We start from the raw sequence: 21,416 nt of genomic DNA, 5'->3' as shown, positions 1-21,416 counted from the left end.
TACTCAGGGGCTTGCTCTTCTCGGGGACGCCTGTTGTGCCCACGGCCCGGGGAAGCGCGGCCCCAAGCGGAGGACGGTTTGCGGCGGCGCTGCGCGCAGCCTGGAGCTCCGGACCAGAAAGTGGAGGACATTGGTCCGGACATCGTTCCTAGCTCTCCCTGCGGGCTCCTTGGGGCCCTGCCCCGAGCCGCACCCGCAGCCCGCTCACATTTTTGCCTTCCTGCGGGTGGAAGCCCTGTCCCGGAACCTGAGCGTGTGTACCTCTCTGGAGGAGGGTCGTCAGTGATCCGCTGGTCCGGAGCGCGCGCCTGTTCTCTGAAGTTCTAAAAGTGCCCGGCGCCGCCTCGCTTAACGCGTGCTCCTGACGGTGGCCTTTCCTCAGAAATTTCCCTCAGAAAATATTTCCTCAGAAATGTTCTTGTCCCGTTGTCCTCCAGAATCAGATCCCAACCCCTGGAAGCATCTGAGACCTTTCTGTGCGCGTCTCAGCGTGTTGTTTATTTTTCCCATCCATCCCTGTATTCTGTCCGCAGCAAACGCTGTGCTGCCTCCAGGCTGTGGACCGTGTGATACCTTCCTTAGCTTGGTCTGATATGCACCCCACGTCCAACCAGCCCAAAGGGCCCCCTCATGTCTCTGTGGACGTCTCACCTCTTCCAGGCTCCACTCCCCGAGTAACTCCTCTGCTCCATCCCGCGGACGTCACCCTGTCTCTCTTCCTTGTACCGCTATAGCGATTTATACCTCTGTGGGCTTCCCTCATAGCTCAGTTGGTAAAGAATCTGCCTGTAATCCAGGAGACCCCGGCTTGATCCCTGGGTTGGGAAGATCCCCTGGAGAAGGGATAGGCTACCCACTCCAGTATTCTTGGGCTTCCCTTGTGGCTCAGCTGGTAAAGAATCAGCCTGCAATATGGGAGACCTGGGTTCAATCCCTGGGTTGGGAAGATCCCCTGGAGAAGAGAAAGGCTACCGGCTCCAGTATTCTGGCCTGGAGAATTACACGGACTGTGTAGTCCATGGGGTCTCAAAGAGTCGGACACTACTGAATGACTTTCACTTTCAAGCCTGTCACGTTCTAGGTGTGGTCTTAGAGAGGCTTCCTCCTTCATTTGAGCTATTAGAGCATAGCTGGAGGGCTGGTTGTCCTGTTTGTGCATTCTCTATTGGATCTCACGATATTTTGTTAAGTTGCTTCAGTCCTGTCCGACTCTTTGCGACCCTAAAGACTATAGCTCATCAGGCTCCTCTGTCCATGGGAATCTCCAGGCAAGAACACGAGTGGGTTACCATGCCTTCCACCAGGGGATCCCCACCCAGGGATCAAACCCGCATCTCTTCTGTCTCCTGCATTGGCAGGCAGACCACCTGGGAGGCCCAATATTTTACATATATTAATAAGAGGTGATTACTGAATGAGTGTTGTGTGTAGTCTCAGGAGTACCTTCTGAGGATGACACAGAGGGCAGCCCCGTGCCCTCAGAAGGGATTTCCCAGTACTATTAGCCCACAGCCTGTTTTTCCCTTTGTCGTTATACTTACCAGGTTCACATTATACTTACCAGGTTCTCATGCCTAAAGGTTGTGAGAATGTTCTGCTTAACTTGTATGTCCCTTAGACCGGCCATTGGCAATAAGCCAGAGGTGGAGAATTTAACCTATTCTTCAAATGTATTGAAGTTTAAAACCTTAGAGATTGAGGGCAAGATGGGTATGTCAAGGCTCAGTACATTTCTCTTCCAAACCCAACACATTTTGGAGGAAATTTCACATCGCGCTTGCTCCATTCTTTGCTTGGGGTCTTGTCTCCTACATTCACAGAAATATTGTTCTGTTTTTAGTTGTGAACTTTGTTTTGGGTCAGTAAATTTACCCACTTAATTGAGATCTCTGATGGGAACGGGGATGCGTGAGGGTTCCCTCCACTCTGCTTGAGAAGATTTTGGGAACGTATCTCAGCTTATCTTTACCTCCTGAAATGTTAGAACAGTACTCTTTTGAAAAGTATAAAGGAGATAGAGAAAGCTTCTGACATAGACATCAGAAGGGGGCAGAAAGAATACCCGCTTGTTAGTGTTAGCAATGAAGTTAGATACTCTCCAATGAATCCAAAGAATGTCTGAAGGTTGTAAAGACCTCACCAGACTTACTCCCATAATTTACATTTTAAGATAACAGAATTAGCCAGAAGATTTAATCCAGAGACTGTCCTCAGGCAGAATACATTGTTGTTATATAATCCTAAAGAATGTAGAGAAGGAAAAAAAGTTTGTCCTTTCTTCCTCCTTGAGAATTCCAGACCCCTCTCTCCTTGGGGACCCCTAGACTTCCTATCAACCTGCCTAGGAAATGACTCTCACTTTCAATGACCTTGTTACAGCTCTCATTTTATTTCTTGTGGTGTCTTTGTCTGGCTTCAGTATAAGGTTATGCTGGCTTCAGAATAAGTCTGGAAGTGTGCCCTCGTCTTCAGTTTTTTTTTGAAGAGTTATAGGGGGATTGATACTAGTTCTTTAAATGTTCAGTAAACTTTTTCAGTGAAGCAATATGTTTCTGGACTGTTCCTTTTGGGGAGGCTTTTGATGACTGATTCAGTCTCCTTACTCATTATTGGTCTGTTCCGATTTTCTGTATCTCCATGATTCAGTCTTGGTAGGTTGTGTGTTCCTAAGGATTTATGCATTTCTTCTAGGTTATCCGTTTGATTGGCCTTCAGTTGTTTGAAGTATTCTTACAACCGTTCTTATTTCTGTGACATCAGTTGTAACGTTTCCTTTTCATTTCTGATTTTAGTTATTCAGATCTTCCCTTTTTCCACTATATATCTAAGAGTTGTCAATTTTGTTTTTAAAAAATAAAACTTTGTTTTATTAATTTTTCCACATTTTTAAAATTTTCTGTTTCATTTATTTCTGCTTGATAGTCTTTATTATTTCCTCCTTCCTGCTAGCTTTGGGTTTAGTTTGTTCTTTTTCTAGTTCTTTTAGGTGTAAAGTTAGCTTGCTGATGTGTGATATTTCTTATTTTTTAAAAGTAAGTTTATTTATTTATGATTTGGCTGCACAGGGTCTTAGTTGCAGCACATGGGATCTAGCTCCCTGACCAGGGATTGAACCTTGGCCCCCTTCATTGAAAGCTTGGAGTCTTAGCCACTGGACCACCAGGGAAGTCGCTGTGATCTTTCTTATTTTTTAATGTAAGTGTTTATAGCTATTAACTGGTTAGCATTGCTTGCATTTCATCCCATATATTTTGGTATCTGTATTTTTATTTGTCTCAAGGTATTTTCTAATTTCTTTGTGATTTCCTTTTGACTCATTGGTTGCTTTAAAAAATGTTTTTGTTTTTAATTTTCACATATTTGTGAGTTTTCCAGCTTTCTTTCCACTACTGATTTCTTGTTTCATTCTTACTGATTGAAAAACATACTTTCTATAATTTCAGTCTTTTAAAATGTGTTAAGACTTCTTTCGTGGCCTTGCATGGGATCTATCCTGGAGAATGTTCTGTGTGTACTCGCAAAGATTATATATTGTTGGGTGGAGTGTTCATTATATGTCTGTCAGGTCCAGTTGATCTAGTGTTGTTTGTTCTATCCATTCTTGAAAGTGGAATATTGAAGTCTCCTGTTATTATCCTGTTATCTGTTTCTCTCTTCAGTTCTGTCAGTGTTTGCTTCCTAGTTTTAGGAGCTCTGCTATTTGGTATGTGCATATTTATAATTGTTATATCTTCTTGGTGAATTGATCCTTTTATTATTTTATAATCTTCTTCTTTGTCTCTTCTAAAATTTTTGACTTAAATTGTGTTTTGTTTAATGCTATTATAGCCATAGCTCTCATATTGTTTAATCCTCTTTGAAACTCTGAGTCATTAGTGTCCCAACAGGAACTGGACACTGTTTCAGATAGGAAAATTGAAGCACTAGCTCTTCACAGATTCTGTAACAAGTTGGTGTTGAAACCAAAAATGAACCCTTCACTTTCCTAGTTTCCAACTAAAATTTGTATAATATTTCTGCCCTTTTCTCCAGCTTTTGCGTTGTGGGCTCTAGTTGTTTTTTAAACAACTATCTGTATGGTGCTCTAATAGCCATTGCCTCCATGCTCTTTTGGATTTCTTAAACTATCTAGTTCATTCCTTGGAAAAAGTTGTATCGCCAATACCTGATGAATGAAGAGCAAGCCATCAGCAGGGTGCACAGCATCCTGCTGAGGTATGGCATAGAGGAGGAGTCGGACCTGTATGTGCTGAACCTCATCTGTTAAGTCACCGTCTCCTAGGAGGAAGTTGGTTTCTGAAGTCCTTTCCGAGATATCAGCATTTAATGGATCATCTTTCCCATGGACGCTGCTCTGAATATCTTACAGCTACACAGCCACCACTAAGTGCTCCCTGAGTGTGGACCCTGGGTGGGCGTTGTGGAGTCTGAGGTAGCACCCCCTCCTTGCCGAGGCAGAGGCCTGTGTGTGCTAACACCTCCTTGACCTCTACGCTGCCCCTGCTGTACGTGAAGAGTCTGGGGGAGGGCTGGGGAGGTGTCACCTTTTCTCTTCGGAAGAATGTGTCTTGGTGGTCAAGTTTGGCTAAAAGTTATTTTAGATTTATTTTCAAAGTTTTCCTTCAGTCTCTGCTTTGAAGCCTTAATTTTTGTCATTGGTCCGTTAGAGAAATAAAAGGCCACAGATTCTTTAATTTGGAAGGAATTTTAAAAAGCATTTCACCCAATTTTCCCTTCTGTTGAGCAGTCCCAACAGATGGTCATCTAGCTTTTGAACACTGATCAGTAAGGATAGCTTTACAAGGCAGCCCACTGTACTGGTAACAATTTGGGTTATTTGAAAGGACCAGAGAAATGAAGGGCTTCATGCTGACACACAGTGAGTTAATGAGAAGCTGGAAATAGTCCTCTGTGTTCTGCCTCCATCGTGTAGAATCCATCATCAGAGGTTCTTAAATGTTGTCTTGGAAGCCAGGAGCAACCCCAGCCTCATTTTGGTAGTTTATCACCCGATCTTTTCAATTTCTTCCTCTTTCCCTAATTTCTCTTCTGTAATGATTACAGCAAGAAAACTACCATCCAACTGACACATGAACAAACAGCTGATCCTAAGCCACAAAGTGGGGCCTCTCCAGGTGGTGAAAATAATGACGTTTGCAGGTAAGGGTGGAGAAGGCAATGGCACCCCACTCCAGTACTCTTGCCTGGAAAATCCCATGGACGGAGGAGCCTGGTAGGCTGCAGTCTATGGGGTTGCTAAGAGTCGGACACAGCTGAGAGACTTCACTTTGACTTTTCACTTTCATGCATTGGAGAAGGAAATGGCAACCCACTGCAGTATTCTTGCCTGGAGAATCCCAGGGATGGGGGAGCCTGGTGGGCTGCCGTCTATGGGGTCGCACAGAGTCAGACACGACTGAAGCAACTTAGCAGCAGCAGCAGGTTAGGGGCTGCCATTCCTGGAAGATTTCTTGTCATTGCATCCCCCTTCCCGTCACCTGCCGGAGTGTCGTTACCTTAATCTATTATTGAACTGCTGCAATTAAATCATCCAAAAAGCAGTTGTTAAGGAATAATTGCTTTTTCTTCCCACTCCAGGGGGCATCCACCCTGGATGGACAGATGGCCCATCTGCTGGGGGTTGATCTGGCCTGTTACCTATCAACACATCTGCTCAGACACAGATGGCTGTGGGGTGGCCGGTCATGTGACTTTCCTGTTTAGACAGTGTCAGGAGCTCCTGGGATTCCGTACGGTGAAGCTTAGAAGGGCCTCCTACCTTCACATGCATCCCCAAATGCAATGTCTAGTGTTCTGCCAGGGTTAGCTAGTTGTGTTGCCTGGCTCCTAAAGTGCTTGGTCACTCTTTGTCTGAGCTTTGCTCATACAGCTGTCTCAACCTGTGTGTTACAGGCACACAGCTGAGGAGCAGACTGAAGCCCAGGGAGGTCAAGGGGCGCCTTGCTGGAGCTGCTGGTGCCTCAGCCCCAACCCAGGTGGCTCTGCCTGCACTCTGCTGCTCCCTTCGCCACCTGGCATTTAGTTCTCATCAGTACTAAGAGCGTGCCGCTGTCGGGTGCCTGGCTGGTGGCGAGATGAGCGTGGGCGGATCCTGACTAGGGCATCGTGAGAGTGTGTCTTCCTGGTCAGAGGTGACCCTCTCCCTCTTGGCATCCCCAGGCATTGGGAAGACCTCCACCCTGGTCACGTATGCTGAGAAGTGGTCTCAGCAGATTTCCACACATGACCTTCAACAAGAACATCACCAGGTAGCCGGAGCTCATCTTCCCAAGCCACGTCATCTGCAAGACATTCCACTCCGTGGCCTGCAATCACATCGAGCTCAAGTGAGCTTCCTGGTGCCGCTGTCACCGTCACATCCGGTCACTGCTTTTCACAGGAGAGAACTTAGTGCCTAATCTCCCTTTATAGGCAGGGAATATAACAAAAGATTTAGTGATTTATACTTTTACCCCAGAGAGATACATTGTCACCCAGGGAGGCAGGCTCGTGTGTCTGGAGTTTAGGCACGGGTCAGATGACGTGTCTGCAGTCCCGGGCACCAATGGCCTAGTTGACCCGTTCAGATCAGACTCTCCTTGGAAGCTGGAGGGGAAAGGACAAAGCTAACAGGCATTAGACCCAGGCTCCTGGGGCCTCTGAGCTGTGTTCCCTGGGATAGGAAGGCTTCAGGGAGCGTCAAGGTCCCCCTGGGGCCTACTGGAGTCCTGTCTACACTGTGGAAGAGTGGTATCTGTTGTGAGCCACTTTGTCTCCTGGGTTATTAGATGTGGATTTTGGAAAGCTGAATGGAGCCCTTTCCAGTCCCACGTGGCCTGGAAGCACTCAACCCTTTAAGCCTTTTTCCTCACCTGGATGAACCACTGCCAGGGACCTGTGGTGTCATCAGAGAGATGGGGGCAGGGCCTGGGGGACACAAGTCCTACGTGGCCAGGAAGGCCCACCCTGTGCCCTCAGGATGTGCCTTCCAGATACCAGTTGAGAAAGAAGCTGAATCTCTTCAAGTCAACCCCCTTCACAGTCAGCTGTCTCCTTGCTGAAGGGAAGGGCGGCTTCATTAGGGCCACACTCTGTATAACACTCTGGAGGCCTTCTTCACCTCAGCCTATGAGGAGCTGATGATCGACTATGTGCCCATCTGGTGCAAGAATAGCCAGGGGCAGCAAGTCATGGTGGAACAGAGCAAAAAGCTGGTGAGCCACTCAGTGCCCCTGGAGTCTGGGCTTGGGAGGATAAAGGCGTGACCTCGGGCCCAAATCTAAATTTTTTATATTAGGGGGAGGCTAGGTTTTAAGTGAGCTGGATGTGGGGCCGGATTAGGATGTCCATGCAAAAATGTACAGCCAGCAGCAGAGGGTCAAGGCTGGAGGGACTCGTTGGTCAGGGGCAGTGGGATGAGAGTGGGTGAGACGTGGCTGTGCAGGATGGAGCAGGGACAGAAGCTCGTACAGGTCATGGCCTGACGGAGACAGGAAAGGAAACAGAGCAAAGCCCAGAAGCAGGTTGTTGGAGGTGACAGGAAACCAGCTTCCGGAAGGCAGGAGTGATCGCTCATTGAACTGAAAGCATCAGGAACAGGAGGGCCGAAGGACATCACCTAAATTGGCAGGCCAGGTGCAGGGCCGGGTGGGGACAGAGGACCCAGCTCAGGGCATCACCCACCACAGTACAGACAGGGGAGCCGGGTGCCCCTGATAGAAACTCTGGTTCCTTCAGCTGCACAGATTTCATAGTCTTGTATTCATTCCTATGACTTTGTCTATTCTGGATCTGAACATTTTTCCTTTTAATCTGATTTGGTAAAAAATGGTTTTAAAAGTAATAGAATCAATTGGGGAGGATTTGAGAGACTTGTCTAAAATGCAGAAGTCAGTAAATGAGAAACAGGAGACTTTAAATGATACAGAAGACATTTTCAAAATTTTGTGAATTCTCTGTGTAAGTAGAAAATATCATGATGCATCAGAAAGATGTAACGAAAGAAAAACTGCTGACACAGCTTCCATTCTGGTTGGAAACTGACACTGAGGGTTTCCAGTATGCTTCCTGCGAGCCAGAAGATCCTGGGTCTCACTCCTTGCCATCAGGGGAAAGTTTGTGTCCCTGAACTCAGTGGCTTCCCTCGGCAGCCCTGGAGTGAGGGACTGGTTGCCTGTGGGTGCTGAAGACATTTTGCTAACTGCTCTCTGTACATTACATTGTTTTATCCTTACAGCAACCCTGTGAAAAAGTGAACTTGTCTGTTTGACACATGGAAACACCGATGCTTAAAGAGGTAAAGCAGGCCTACAGCAGGGAAGGTGGCAGAGTTGAGATGTGAACCCACCATCTGAATCACCATGTTTTCTGTTTATCCCCTGGGCTAAAACTTGTAGGAATAAACAAAGGGACAGAACCAAACCATTTCTCTATCTTGTGCTTTTCGAGGAGCAGTCTGGCCACATCCATGTGGCCACACTGAATGGCGGCCATGAAGAGCGTGAAGCCATACCTGTCTCTGCAGTCCGGTTCATACTGGCATCTGGAGCCCAGACCAAAGCAACAGCTGAGAACAGTCACCGCTTCAAACCTGACGGCACTGACTCTGGGAGCCCCAGGACTGTAATCTAAAGAACACCAGTATCTACATCTTTTCTTTGGCCTATTGTTGTTCCTTCGCTCAGTCGTGTCCGACTCTGCGACCCCATGGACTGCAGCATGCCAGGTCTCTCTGTCCCTCACCATTTCTCAGAGTGCCCAAGTTCATGGTCATTCAGTCCGTGATGCCGTCCAGCCATCTCATCCTCTGCTGCCCTCTTTTCCTTTTACCTTCAATCTTTCCCAGAATCAGGGTCTTTTCCAATGAGTTGACTGTTCTCATCAGGTGGCCAAGTATTGGAGCTTTGCCATTAACCTTTTCAATTTCAGACCCCAGGCCTGAGACTGACTTCTTTATCTTTGTGTTAGGGAGGGAGGGGTAATAGTACCCACCTCTGAGGGGTTGTGATGGTTCATTATTCCTTCAGCAAGTATTTATGAAGTGCCTGTTTAGCACTGTTCTAGACACTGAAGATAAAGCAGCAGAGTCCTTGCTGTCAGAGTCTCAGACCTAGTGAGGGCAACAGCAAATACAGACATACCGATGACAAACACATTCGTGAAAAGTGCTACTCTAAGAAGAGTGTAAGTCAGGACAGTTGAAAAGTGACAGTGAGAGGGCCCGAAGGTTTCAAGTTAGCATTCAGAGAAGGCACAGACCTTAAGTAAATGGGAGTTTGCCATGTGGATTTGACTCATATACATGTCACCCATTTCCTGGGGGGCCCCTGTAGCAGCATGGAGGCAGTGATGCTGGAGCTGGGTGAGTGGGTGGCCGAGGCCAAGTCAGGTAGGGCCCTTGACCCATTTCGTGCTTTTCAGTTTTATTTTCATTGAGGTAGGGACCCACTGAAGTATTCTGAGCACACAAGTGACAGAACTGAATCTAGCGTTTTTAAAAGAGCTTTGTGGCCACTGAATTAAGTAGACAGAAGTGAGGCAAGAGACCATTTAGGCTATTAAAATAATCCACCCCCCTCTAAAAGTAGGGAATTTCCTAGCGGTTCAGTGGTTAAAACTCCAAGCTTCCACTGCAGGGGACTGATCCCTGGTCAGAGGACTAGGGTCCTGCATGCCATGTAGCCCAGCAAAAAATGAAAAAATAAAATAATCCAGGTGAGGTATGATGGCAATTTGGCCCATGGTGGAGGTAGTGAGAAATGGTCTACCCTGGATAGATTTTGAAAGGGGAGCTGACCAGGCTTGGTGATAGACCTACTATGTCATGAGCAGGGAGGAATCAAGTAGAATCCCAAGGTTTTGGCCTGAGGAACTGCAAGCATCGTGGACTTAGCATCCTGGAGGTGGGAAAGGTTATGGACGGAGTTAGGGTGGGAGAAGAGCTGAGAGCTCAGCTTTGAACATAATTTTAAGTGCCTATAGGATATCAGGGAGAAGGCAATGGCACCCCATTCCAGTACTCTTGCCTGGAAAATCCCATGGATGGAGAAGCCTGGTAGGGTGCAGTCCATGGGGTCGCTAAGAGTCGGACACCACTGAGCAACCTCACTTTCAGTTTCACTTTCATGCATTGGAGAAGGAAATGGCAACCTACTCCAGTATTCTTGCCTGGAGAATCCCGGGGACGGGGGAGCCTGGTGGGCTGCCGTCTATGGGGTCGCACGGAGTCAGACACGACTGAAGCGACTTAGCAGCAGCAGCAGCAGCAGGAGAGGATATAAGAGTGAATAAGTGAGACAAGGAGAGTGGGGTTCAATGAAGAGGTGTGGACTAGAAATACTAGTGTAGGTGTCACTATTGTGGGGTGACACTGGATAAGATCAGAGCCTGGAAAAGATTACTTATACTTGAACTGTGAACCAAGAGTTGAGGACTAGATGGGCTAGGCCTGATACCAAGACTCACTAACCCTTACTCTATTTTTCTAGTCCTCCCTTCCTAGCTTTTTTGTCTATTGATTGAAAAGAATTTAGTGAGTGATGAAAAAAATTGTAAAGTGTAAAAATTGTTTTACACTTTAGTTTCTGGATTCCCAGTCTGTCAGTATATGCTTCTACATTATTTTAAAGAATTCACCAAACATATGTTTGGACAAATATGAATGCTGGTTGTGATATTTAGTAATATGGTCAGTGAAATTCTTTTTGCAGTTTCTATGTGTCATTAGGAAGCCAATATAAGGAGCTATTGAATTTCTAAAGACAGTTCTAATTAATTTTAAATCATCAGTTGGCAGTAGTTTTCACTAGCACAAATTTTGAAATTACAAGTTACTTTGTAACATGGTTGTAGCTCATTTGTACAAAAACTGAGCGATTAACACTAACTAAACGCCATATTAAAGAGAGTCAGTTATAAAACTAAGAGATAAAACTACTTTCTTTTGTGTTTTTAGGATCCGTTGAATTGTTACTTTGTGTTTCACAACTGGGAATTTGTGAACGGATTCTTCCCTCATCGACTAGTTCTAATTGCTTTATAAAAAATCTAATACTCTTTTTTTAGCAGCTCGGTTTTCATGTTTGGCCCAAAAGAAAACAATATATGCATGTGTATTTCAAATTAAAAAACAAACCTACCTGATCTCATATTTTTTAAAGGCCTTGTTGGAAAATTTAATAGTTGTAAATCATCATTAGGACAGACTTGTGATGTCACCTTTCCCTTTTCGTTGTGTAAACCCTTAAAAGACCCTTTCGGGGGTTTCCACTCTTGAGGGAAGTCAGAGAGCCTGGGACGGGAGTGGAGGGTCCGTTTCAGGTAGCTAAGCTGGGCGGGAAGCCGGGAGCCCGGGCTCGGACCTAGCTCGACCCCTACGCAGCGCAACTCCACCGCCCCGCCGCGGCGTCACGCCCGGACAGTGACGCCCGCCATGGCGTCGTCTGCCCGACTCTAAGATGGCTGCAGGCACCGGGAGGGGGCGGGCCTTGGAGGGCGGGGCGGGTTGGCCGCTTCCCGACGCTCATTGGCCAGCTCTGACCGGACTGTGGGCGGGCCCGCCGGCCGGCAGGGACGTCAGGGCGGCGGGCTCGCGGCGGCGGCTGCGGCGGCGGCGGCGGCGGCTCCCCTTGGCGGTGGCTCCCCTCGGCGGCGGCGGGCGGCGCGGGCGAGACTGGCCGTGCTGGCCACGGAATGAGGAAGCGGACCGAGCCTGTCGCCCTGGAGCATGAACGCCGTGCCGCCTCGGGCTCGCCCTCCGCCGGCCCGGCCGCCGCGGCGCTGGACGCCGACTGCCGCTTGAAGCAGAACCTGTGCCTGGCGGGCCCGGGGCCGGCCGAGCCGCGCTGCGCCGCGGACGCGGGCATGAAGCGGGCGCTGGGCAGGTGAGGGGCGGCGGGGGCGGCCGGGGGCCCGCGCCCCTTCGGAGCTGCCCGCCCGCGCGCCCCGCCGGCCTCTCCGAGCCGGTCCATCCCTGGATGCCTCCCCGAGCGGGCCTGCGGGCCCCCGCCTCTGGCGCCCGGCTGGAGAGCGCCTCCCTATGAGGATGGGGGGCCCCTGGATGCCCGGCGGGGCCGGGAAGCGCGCGCGCTGCGCGGACCCAGCGTCCCTCCTGCGGGGTGGGCAGCTCACCGGCGCCCGCGGGGCCTCTGGGGACGGTGGAGGGTCCGCAGTGTGCAGGCGCGGGGGTGCGCCGCCTTCTCGGGGAGGCTGAGGGCTCGGCGGGGTGCGGGGTCGCGGGGCGCTGCGCCCTCGAAGGCAGAGGGCAGGTGGATGCCCGGCGATCGCGAGCCACTGGCTTCTGGTGTGTGAAATGTGTCCACCCGAGTCTGCCCCTTGGGAAGCGCTGTCCGGTCCGGAAGATGTTTTCGGCCTCCCTTTGGGGAGATGAACGCGTTGACGTTGAATTCATCTCACAGTTGAGAGAGGAGCGTTTTTCACGCGGGCTGGACCCTCCCCTAGGCTGGTGTCTATTTGGCTGTTCGTGGAACTTATCACTCATGACAGTTTTGAAGTCTTGATGTTTCTTGGTGACTGAAAAAGTTAGTATGTAATGTTCTCAGATATTGTAGCAAGAGTCACTGCTTTTGGGATCCCCTGGAATGCCCTTAATTGACACAGACCTCTGCAGTGTAAAATATTTATCCAGAGAGCCCCTAAAAATGTTACCTTCATTGCCTAAAAGATCACGAAGTTAAACTATATACACATCTCAGTCAGTGGTTCCCCTTCCTGCTGGAAGTCCAAGGATCGACAGAATTTTTGTTTTTGTGTAAAATTATCTAGCAACTGATCAGCATCTCTTGTGAAGATAATCTCTTTTGTGGAAAGGTTTATGTGCATTAAAAATGCACAGTTGGTTTTAATGCACTTTTATTAACAGATTTGACATAACACTTAGGTTGTAAGCTCTTCCTTTCAAGAAGACAAATTGTGATGCACAGTAATGTTTGGGGAAGCAATCTCCCTTGAAAGATCTACTGTATTAAAAGAGTCTGATTATTTTTATTTTTGAGTTGAGGACAAAGAGAGACATTCTAGTGGTGCCACTTCCTTTGAATAAACAAAAGGCTGTTACTGGAATAAAAAGAAAAGCAGAGGGCCGGAAGGGCAAATTTGTGAGTTACCCCATGGTTCCTTCTCTGTTGCCTGAAACGTTCCCCTGGACCTTCTCCTCCTGAGTTTTCTCCTTCAGCCTGGTCTCTGCTCAGCTGTCACCTCTTCAGAGAGGCCTTCCCAGACTAGCACATCCAAAATAGCCATTGGGCCCCCACCGGCGCTTTCTGTTTTCTTTTTTCTTCATCCCCCTTGATTGCCTGCACACTTGACTGGCTTTGTGCATAGTCTCCCACAGGAGAATGGAAGCCCTGTGAGAGCAGGGACATTGTTCTTGGGGCCTCTGTCTTCAGAGGCACATCTTAGGTGGGAGAAAATATTTTGTTGAATGAATATCCAGAATAGATTCCTAGAAGTGGAATTGCTGAGCCTAGGGGTGTATGCTGATGACTGAAAGTGCCCTCCCAAGAACTTGTACGATTGGTAGACCCTCCAGTAGTGTCAGTCTCCTCGCCCAAATATTGAATCTTACCAAATATTTTGATCTTCTTCTACTTGGTTGCTGAAAATTGAAATCTGATTTGTAACTTTAATTTGCCTTTCTTAGTGGTTAGGTAGCAGTTTTTGTATGTTTTTGTAAGCCTATTATACATCTTTGGGATTATTTACATCTTGAACCATCTTTGTTTGTGTCCCCTTGCACATTTCTTTTAACTTTCTATTGTGCACATTTTCAATAGACACAAGTAGGGGAGTCAGTATAACGAACCTCCCTGAGCCCGTCCCTTCATTTCAATAGTTTTCCATGTTTTGCCAGTCTTGAATCATCTCTTCCTCCTCTCCTCCATTTTTGATATGGTGGGGAGACTAGACTGTTCTAAAACAACTGATTTTGTCCATAAGTATTTTCACAGCGTATCTTGAACAAATAAGGATTTTGAAATATATACAACACCAATACTATTATTGAATTGTATCAAAACTAACAATTTATTATTTGTAATTAATTTAACATTACTTAGTATCCTGTCTGGGCTTCCCAAGTGGTGCGGTGGTAAAGAATCTGCCTGCCAATGAAGGAAATAAAGAGATGTGGGTGGGGAAGATCCCCTGGAGTAGGAAATGGCAACCCGCTCCAGTATTCCTGCCTAGAAAATTCCATGGACAAAAGGAGCCTGGAAAGCTGCAGTACATGGGGTTGCAAAGAGACACAACCGAGCAACTGAGCGTGAGTCTACATATACATTTCCTTGTCTTGTGTGTTGGTCGCTCAGTTGTGCCCGACTCTTTGCAACCCCATGGACTGCAATCCACCAGGTTCCTCTGTCCATGAGATTTTCCAGGAAAGGATACTGGAGTGGGTTGCCATTTCCTTCTCCAGGGATCTTCCCAACCCAGGGATTGAACCCAGGTCTCCTGCATTGCAGGCAGATTCTTTACCGACTGAGCTACAAGGGAAGCCCATTTCCTTGTCTAAGAAATGTTTGTTTTAAGTCAGTTTTAAAATCCTGTACATTTCTTAAGTGTATTCCTAGTTAATCTCTTGTTATTTTCTTATATTACACATTATTACTAGTTGTATTTATTAATTCTGTATCTAGCAACTTACATACTCTTAGCTTCAAGTAGTTTTTGCAGTTCCTGAATTTTCCAGGTATGCTATCATATCAGCTGCAAATTAATAATCATTTTGTTTTCTACTTTTTATGTCTTTTGTTTCTCTTTTTTGATTACATTGTATTTCCAGAACAAGTTTGAATAATAGGGGTGATACTGAGTATCCTTATCTTATCCTGACTTTAAGGAGAATTCTTTTAGTGTTTATGCCAAGTTAGTTATTTTATTAGGGGGTGTGTTGCTGCTGTTTTGTCTTTTTTTTAAAGATCAAAAATGGTTGTTAAATTATATTAAATGCTGTTTTAGCATCTGTGAAATGATCATATGAATTTTGTCTCTTGACCAGTTAATATGCTGAGTCGTACTAATAGATCTCATGTTATTGAGTCATCATTTTATATTATTGAATCATCAATAATAACTCTTATTGTGTAGACAGATTGTATTTATTACTAGGGAATTTTACACCGTTATTTGTATGACTAGTTTGTAATTTTCTTTTTTTAATGCTATCTTTGCCAAGTGGTTTTAGTGTTTTTTATAGCTTTATTAAAAGTTATCTCTTTCTCATTAGCCAGTTTAAATATTGTACTTTTGAAATGATCTCTTTCTTTAAATTGTGGTAGAATTCACCTGTAAAACTTCCTGAGCATGGTGCTTTTTTAGAATACAGCATTTTTATAACTGTCATAGTTTCTTAGATTTGCAGTCTGTTTCTGGGCTCAGTTTTGGTGATTTATATGCCTATAGAAAACCATCTGTTACATCTAGCTTTTCCTCTAGACTTGGGGCTCTTCCCCAGTCTTGTTTGCTATTTTAGGTATTTATACGCCCTCCCCTCTTTTTTCTTGCTCTAGCACATGTGTGCACACACAGAAAAATTTGGATTTTCTCCTGAATTAAAAAATATTTTGTGTGTATTTTTCTGGGAGCCCAGGATGGTGCTGAGGCTGTGGAGAAGTGGAGGAAACGTTCTCTCTCTGAAGAGGGCAGCAAGAGCTGCTTTCTTTCCTGTGACTGCCCAGCAAGAATGTGGCTCCAGGGCATCCAGATCTTCCAGTCTTTCCTGAAGAGTAGCTGGGTGTGTGTCCGTAACCTCTTAACTTTTTAGAAACTTTTTAGAGTAATTTATATAAAGACAACCACCTCAGAGGTAAAACCAGGTTTTTTTGGGTTTTTTTTTTTTTGATTGATGTATAGTTGGTTTGCAATGTGTTATATATATATGTATTCTTTTTCAGATTCTTTTCCCTTCTAGGTTATTACAAAATATTGAGTGTAGCTCCCTTTGGGTTTGTTTTGGACTAAGTTGGACTAAAGGGTCATTTTGGAAGGCATCTGGCTTACAGGTTAGCCCTGCACTATGAAAGGAGGGACTGGATACTGCTTTTGCTTTGCGCATGTCTGGTACGAGGAGGCAAATGAGGGATTCTGTGGGCCTTTGATCTTCTCTTCTGTAATCCTGGAGTTCTTGGCGCTATTCAGTAAAGGCATCAAGACTCAAGAGGAGTGCTCAGTTGTGTCTGACTCTTTGTGATCCCATGGTCTGTAGCCCGCCAGGCTCCTATGTCCAGGGGATTCTCCAGGTAAGAGTACTGGAGTGGGTTGCCATTTCCTCCTCCAGGGGAATCTTCCCGACCCAGGGATCAAACCTGCGGCTCTTATGTCTCCTGGATTGGCAGGTGGGGTCTTTACCACTAGTGCCATCTGGGAAGCCCGGTGAGATGTATAGGTCTGTGTGTAAGTGAACTAGACTGTCCTCCCACTGCCAACTCAGAGGCCAAATCTGCCAGATAGTCAAGATCAGAGGACTGCCTGGGAGGTTTAATATCTGATGACCTTTGTGTGTAAATACAGAAGAATGCAGGCATCACCCTTGGTTCCTCCTTGACCCAAAAGAAGGAACTTCATGCAGGGTTGCAGAAGGCTTTACTGAAACCCAGAAAGCCCAGTGGTTCATCTTCCTGAGGGTGAATAGGGAGCTCACCAGACAAGCCTCTCTGCCTGGTATCTTTTTCTTTACATATGGAGATAAGAGTGCTCTCAGAGCTAGCTTTTGTACTTTAAGTCTACTTTTCTCCACCTTCTCCTCCTCCTGCTCCCCAGAGTAGAGTCTGTTCCTGGACCATGACAAGCAGCCAGGGAGGCTACATTATGGTGCTTCAAGTGGGGCTCCCAACTGAGGCCCTCTCTTCCCAGTTGTGGTTTATCTTAGCAGGGACACATTCCAGCCCTGAAACTCAGTTCAGTTCAGTTCAGTTCAATCCAGTCGCTCAGTCATGTCCGACTCTTCGTGACCCCATGAATCGCAAAACGCCAGGCCTCTCTGTCTATCACCATTTCCTGGAGTTCACTCAGACTCACGTCCATCGAGTCCGTGATGCCATCCAGCCATCTCATCCTTGGTCATCCCCTTCTCCTCCTGCCCCCAATCCCTCCTAGCATCAGAGTTTTTTCCAATGAGTCAACTCTTCGCAGGAGGTGACCAAAGTACTGGAGCTTCAGCTTTAGCATCATTCCTTCCGAAGAAATCCCAGGGTTGATCTCCTTCAGAATGGACTGGTTGGATCTCTGCAGTCCAAGGGACTCTCAAGAGTCTTCTCCAACACCACAGTTCAAAAGCATCAATTCTTTGGCGCTCAGCCTTCTTCACAGTCCAACTCTCACATCCATACATGACCACTGGAAAAACCATAGCCTTGACTAGACAGACCTTAGTCGGCAAAGTAATGTCTCTGCTTTTGAATATACTATCTAGGTTGGTCATAATTTTTCTTCCAAGGAGTAAGCGTCTTTTAATTTCATGGCTGCAGTCACCATCTGCAGTGATTTTGGAGCCCCCAAAAATTAAGTCTGACACTGTTTCCACTGTTTCCCCATCTATTTCCCATGAAGTGATGGGAGCAGATGCCATGATCTTCGTTTTCTGAATGTTGAGCTTTAAGCCAACTTTTTCACTCTCCTCTTTCACTTTCATCAAGAGGCTTTTTAGCTCCTCTTCACTTTCTGCCATAAGGGTGGTGTCATCTGCATATCTGAGGTTATTGATATTTCTCCCGGCCATCTTGATTCCAGCTTGTGTTTCTTCCAGCCCAGCATTTCTCATGATGTACTCTGCATATAAGTTAAATAAGCAGGGTGACAATATACAGCCTTGATGTACTCCTTTTCCTATTTGGAACCAGTCTGTCGTTCCATGTCCAGTTGTAACTGTTGCTTCCTGACCTGCATACAGATTTCTCAAGAGGCAGGTTAGGTGGTCTGGTATTCCCCTCTCTTTCAGAATTTTCCACAGTTTATTGTGATCCACACAGTCCAAGGCTTTGGCATAGTCAATAAAGCAGAAATAGATGTTTTTCTGGAACTCTCTTGCTTTTTCCATGATCCAGCGGATGTTGGCAAGTTGATCTCTGGTTCCTCTGCCTTTTCTAGAACCAGCTTGAACATCAGGGAGTTCATGGTTCAAGTATTGCTGAAGCCTGGCTTGGAGAATTTTAAGCATTACTTTACTAGCATGTGAGATGAGTGCAATTGTGCAGTAGTTTGAGCATTCTTTGGCATTCCCTTTCTTAGGAATTGGAATGAAAACTGACCTTTTCCAGTCCTGGGGCCACTGCTGAGTTTTCCAAACTTGCTGGCATATTGAGTGCAGCACTTTCACAGCATCATCTTTCAGGATTTGAAACAGCTCAACTGGAATTCCATCACCTCCACTAGCTTTGTTCGTAGTGATGCTTTCTAAGGCCCACTTGACTTCACGTTCCAGGATGTCTGGCTCTAGGTGAGTGATCACACCATCGTGATTATCTGGGCCCTGGAACTCAGGACCCTGATACAGGACTTGAGTCCTGTATCTCTGCCTGCTTCCCAGTTCCTTTCAGCCAGTGTGTACCCTCCCTTCTCAAGGGAGTGCCTCTCTTCTGCAGTGGTGTTGGGCATGGACTGCTTAAATGCAGGAGTTACTTTTTAGGTGATTAAGAGCTCCAGAAGACACTTATCATAGAGGTAGTCTTGGAGAGAGGCTTAGATGGGTCATCGCCTCAGGGTTCTGCTGACAGCAGTGGAGATGGGACACCTTTCCAGACTCAAGGTCTTCCTCTTCCTCCTCCCGCTAGAGCACTTTTCCTTCCAAAATGCAGTTTATAGGGAAAATTTAACTGTAATACAATCTTGAAAACTGACAGATTAAGTCAAATGCTTAACATGATTCCATAGAACTTGAGTGTCCACATGGGGAGTGGACAGGTGATTTGTTTCTTCCTGAACTGAGGGCCAGTGTCTGGAGTGTCAGGCTGCTGACGCAAGGAAGTGTGATACCCAGAAACCCGCCCGAGATGTCCGGTTAGTAGAAAGACCTGTTTTTTAGGCTTGGTGCCCATCTTAGTATCATTTGATATTTTGGAGGAAAGTTTGATAGTCTCAAATGAGTGTTCTTAGGTTTGTGTCTTGGGGAAAATTGCTTAACTTTCTGAGCTTATTTCTTCCTCGTGATGTGGGGATAAAAATCTCCCTTATAGAAGCAGGGTGAAGCTCCAGTATGAAAGAGCTGCTGGTGGCATGATGTCTCTGGGATCTAGAGACAGGTTAGGGATCCCCAAGGGTGCTGTGAAGTTGCAGGGAGGTGGTTAGCTGTGTGGGACAGCATTGGAAGTTCTCTGGGTGCTTCTGTTTTCTCTGAAATAAGAGCAAAGCCCTCTGCCCAGGGGAGAGGAGCTACCACAGGTGTTTCTCTTTCAGCTTTCCACCGGGACCCAGTCTTAGCTCTCTATCTTTGGTGTGATCAGATGTTTCCTACCATGTTTGCTAAAGTCTCATTAACAAGACTGTCAGTCTCCTTGGCAGAGACTCACTTTTTTAACATGTGGTGTTGCAACAATGGATGACAGAAATGGTTTTCATGGGAAGTCGTTGCAGCTGTGACTTGCTGTTTGTGTTCTGTACAGTTGAGTGTGACCTGGTCCTGGGAGGTCTGAGGGCAGTTCCCCTTGCACCCCCCACCTGAGGACTCCGCACACAGGCCAGTGAGGAGAGTGTTAAGCTGGGTTTGAGGTAGAGAAAAGATCAACATGAACAGAGGGGAACGTCAGTGATCATATGGTTCATAAGCAGAATTCTTGCCCCTCAGGTTTTGCTAATACACAAATAGAGATTTCTAGCAGAATTTGTCTTGAGATGGTGCTTGTGGGCTTTGTTTTAATTGTGTGTATTCTGTTTTCCAGGTATGCCCTGGTTTACCAGGAAGTGCCCTGAGAAGGTAAAAAGAGGAGGGGGTAGATGAGTGTCAGTGTGAGGAGTGTGATTTTGCAAAGATGAAGACAAAGGAGTGTCAATAAAGAAATACAAGCACAACTCAGGAATGCTGGAATTTAGGGTTTGTTCTTGAAACTTGAGAGTTGTCCTGAGCTTTGTTATTGTTCAGTCGCTCAGTTGTGTCTGACTCTTTGCTACCTGATGGACTGCAGCATGCCAGGCTTCCCTGTCCTTCACCATCTCCTGGAACTTGCTCAGACTCATCCTCTGCCATCGCCTTCTCCTCACACCTTCCGTCTTTCCCAGCATCAGGGTCTTTTCCAGTGAGTCCACTCTTCACATCAGAGGGCCAAAGTATTGGAGCTTCAGCATCGGTCCTTCCAACGAATATTCAGGGTTGATTTCCTTTAGGATTGACTGGTTTGAGGTTTAGGGTAAAGAAAAGAAAGTTGAAACTCTTTTCCGGTCTTAGCAAACTTGGATCTCCATGCAAGATTTAGATGAATTGACTGAATTATTTGTAATGGGAAGGAAAAAATGTTCAGAGTGGAAGCAGGTCACTTGGATGCTATAGTTCAGGGTCCTGAAATACACGTATGGCTTTTGACTTGCAGCTGTTTCTTTCTCCTAATAATGTGTACAGCACAGACTCTTTACTGTCTCATGCTCGACTCGTGCCATTCCTGGGCCTGGAACATCATTTTGCTCCTACCTGAAAGTGGCGTTGTCAGTATTGCGTGCTAATAGGTTTATTTTATTTAGCCAACCGCTGACTTGCTTCTGTTGTTTGAAGTCGTGCTAGGCACTGGGAAAGATGAAAGAAGGCAGTGCCTATCCTCAGGGAGTTTGTTGTCTGTCGGTGTTCCTGTGTGACATTTTCATGATGTCTGTGGTAGAGACAGTGCCAGGATGGCTGGGGACGGTCAGTCTGATCTCACATTCGCCCTTTGTTGCTCTTGACATCGTTTTGTACTGATTTATCTTCAGAATATCTCATCTTTTAGGCTTCCACTTCTCCTACAGGATGTAACTCATTTTTCAACGCATCCCTGGTATATCAAGCTATCTATAGATAAAATAAATGTTCACAGTTTAGGGACAGAGCACACTTTGACAAGGCACGTCGTGGCAGAACCTACAGGAAGGAAAATAAGACTGCCATCCTAGGACATTGGATGCCAGTTTGGGGCTCCAGAAGGAAGGGACGGTGTCGGCCAGCTGGGAACCTGCTGGTACAGCCCAGGGCTTCCTGAGGAAGCACCAGGGCGGTTCTGCAGGGACTGAGGAGGATCCTGGTGTGAGGCCGCTGTGAGAGATGGCAGTTGCCATGATGAAAGGCAGCCCCAGAGGGATCCTGTCTGTTTCCCTCTGTTCTTCTCTCATTTTTTGGTCTTCTGATTGCAGAAATGAAAAGGATCTCCTAATACAGATTTAAAACAGAATGTAATTGAGAAAGTAAAATTGCCCTGTGGATAATTACTGTTAGCAGTGTGGCA

At 46.4% G+C, this 21,416-nt stretch overlaps 1 protein-coding gene across 1 annotated transcript in view; it reads left to right on the top strand.

The window, feature by feature from the left end:
• The window catches only part of ABHD12 (abhydrolase domain containing 12), a 52,944-nt gene continuing 43,108 nt past the window's right edge, over nucleotides 11,581–21,416 (top strand). The window contains exon 1 of the mRNA XM_018057288.1: nucleotides 11,581–11,882. Coding sequence (XP_017912777.1) covers nucleotides 11,692–11,882 — 191 coding nt within the window. The 5' untranslated portion in view covers nucleotides 11,581–11,691. The remainder of the gene's footprint in view (nucleotides 11,883–21,416) is intronic.

This window comes from Capra hircus, chromosome 13 (assembly GCF_001704415.2).
Source record: "Capra hircus breed San Clemente chromosome 13, ASM170441v1, whole genome shotgun sequence".
Taxonomy (NCBI): domain Eukaryota; kingdom Metazoa; phylum Chordata; class Mammalia; order Artiodactyla; family Bovidae; genus Capra; species Capra hircus.
Note: the sequence above shows the minus strand (reverse complement) of the source record. Positions and strands in the feature narration are given on the sequence as shown.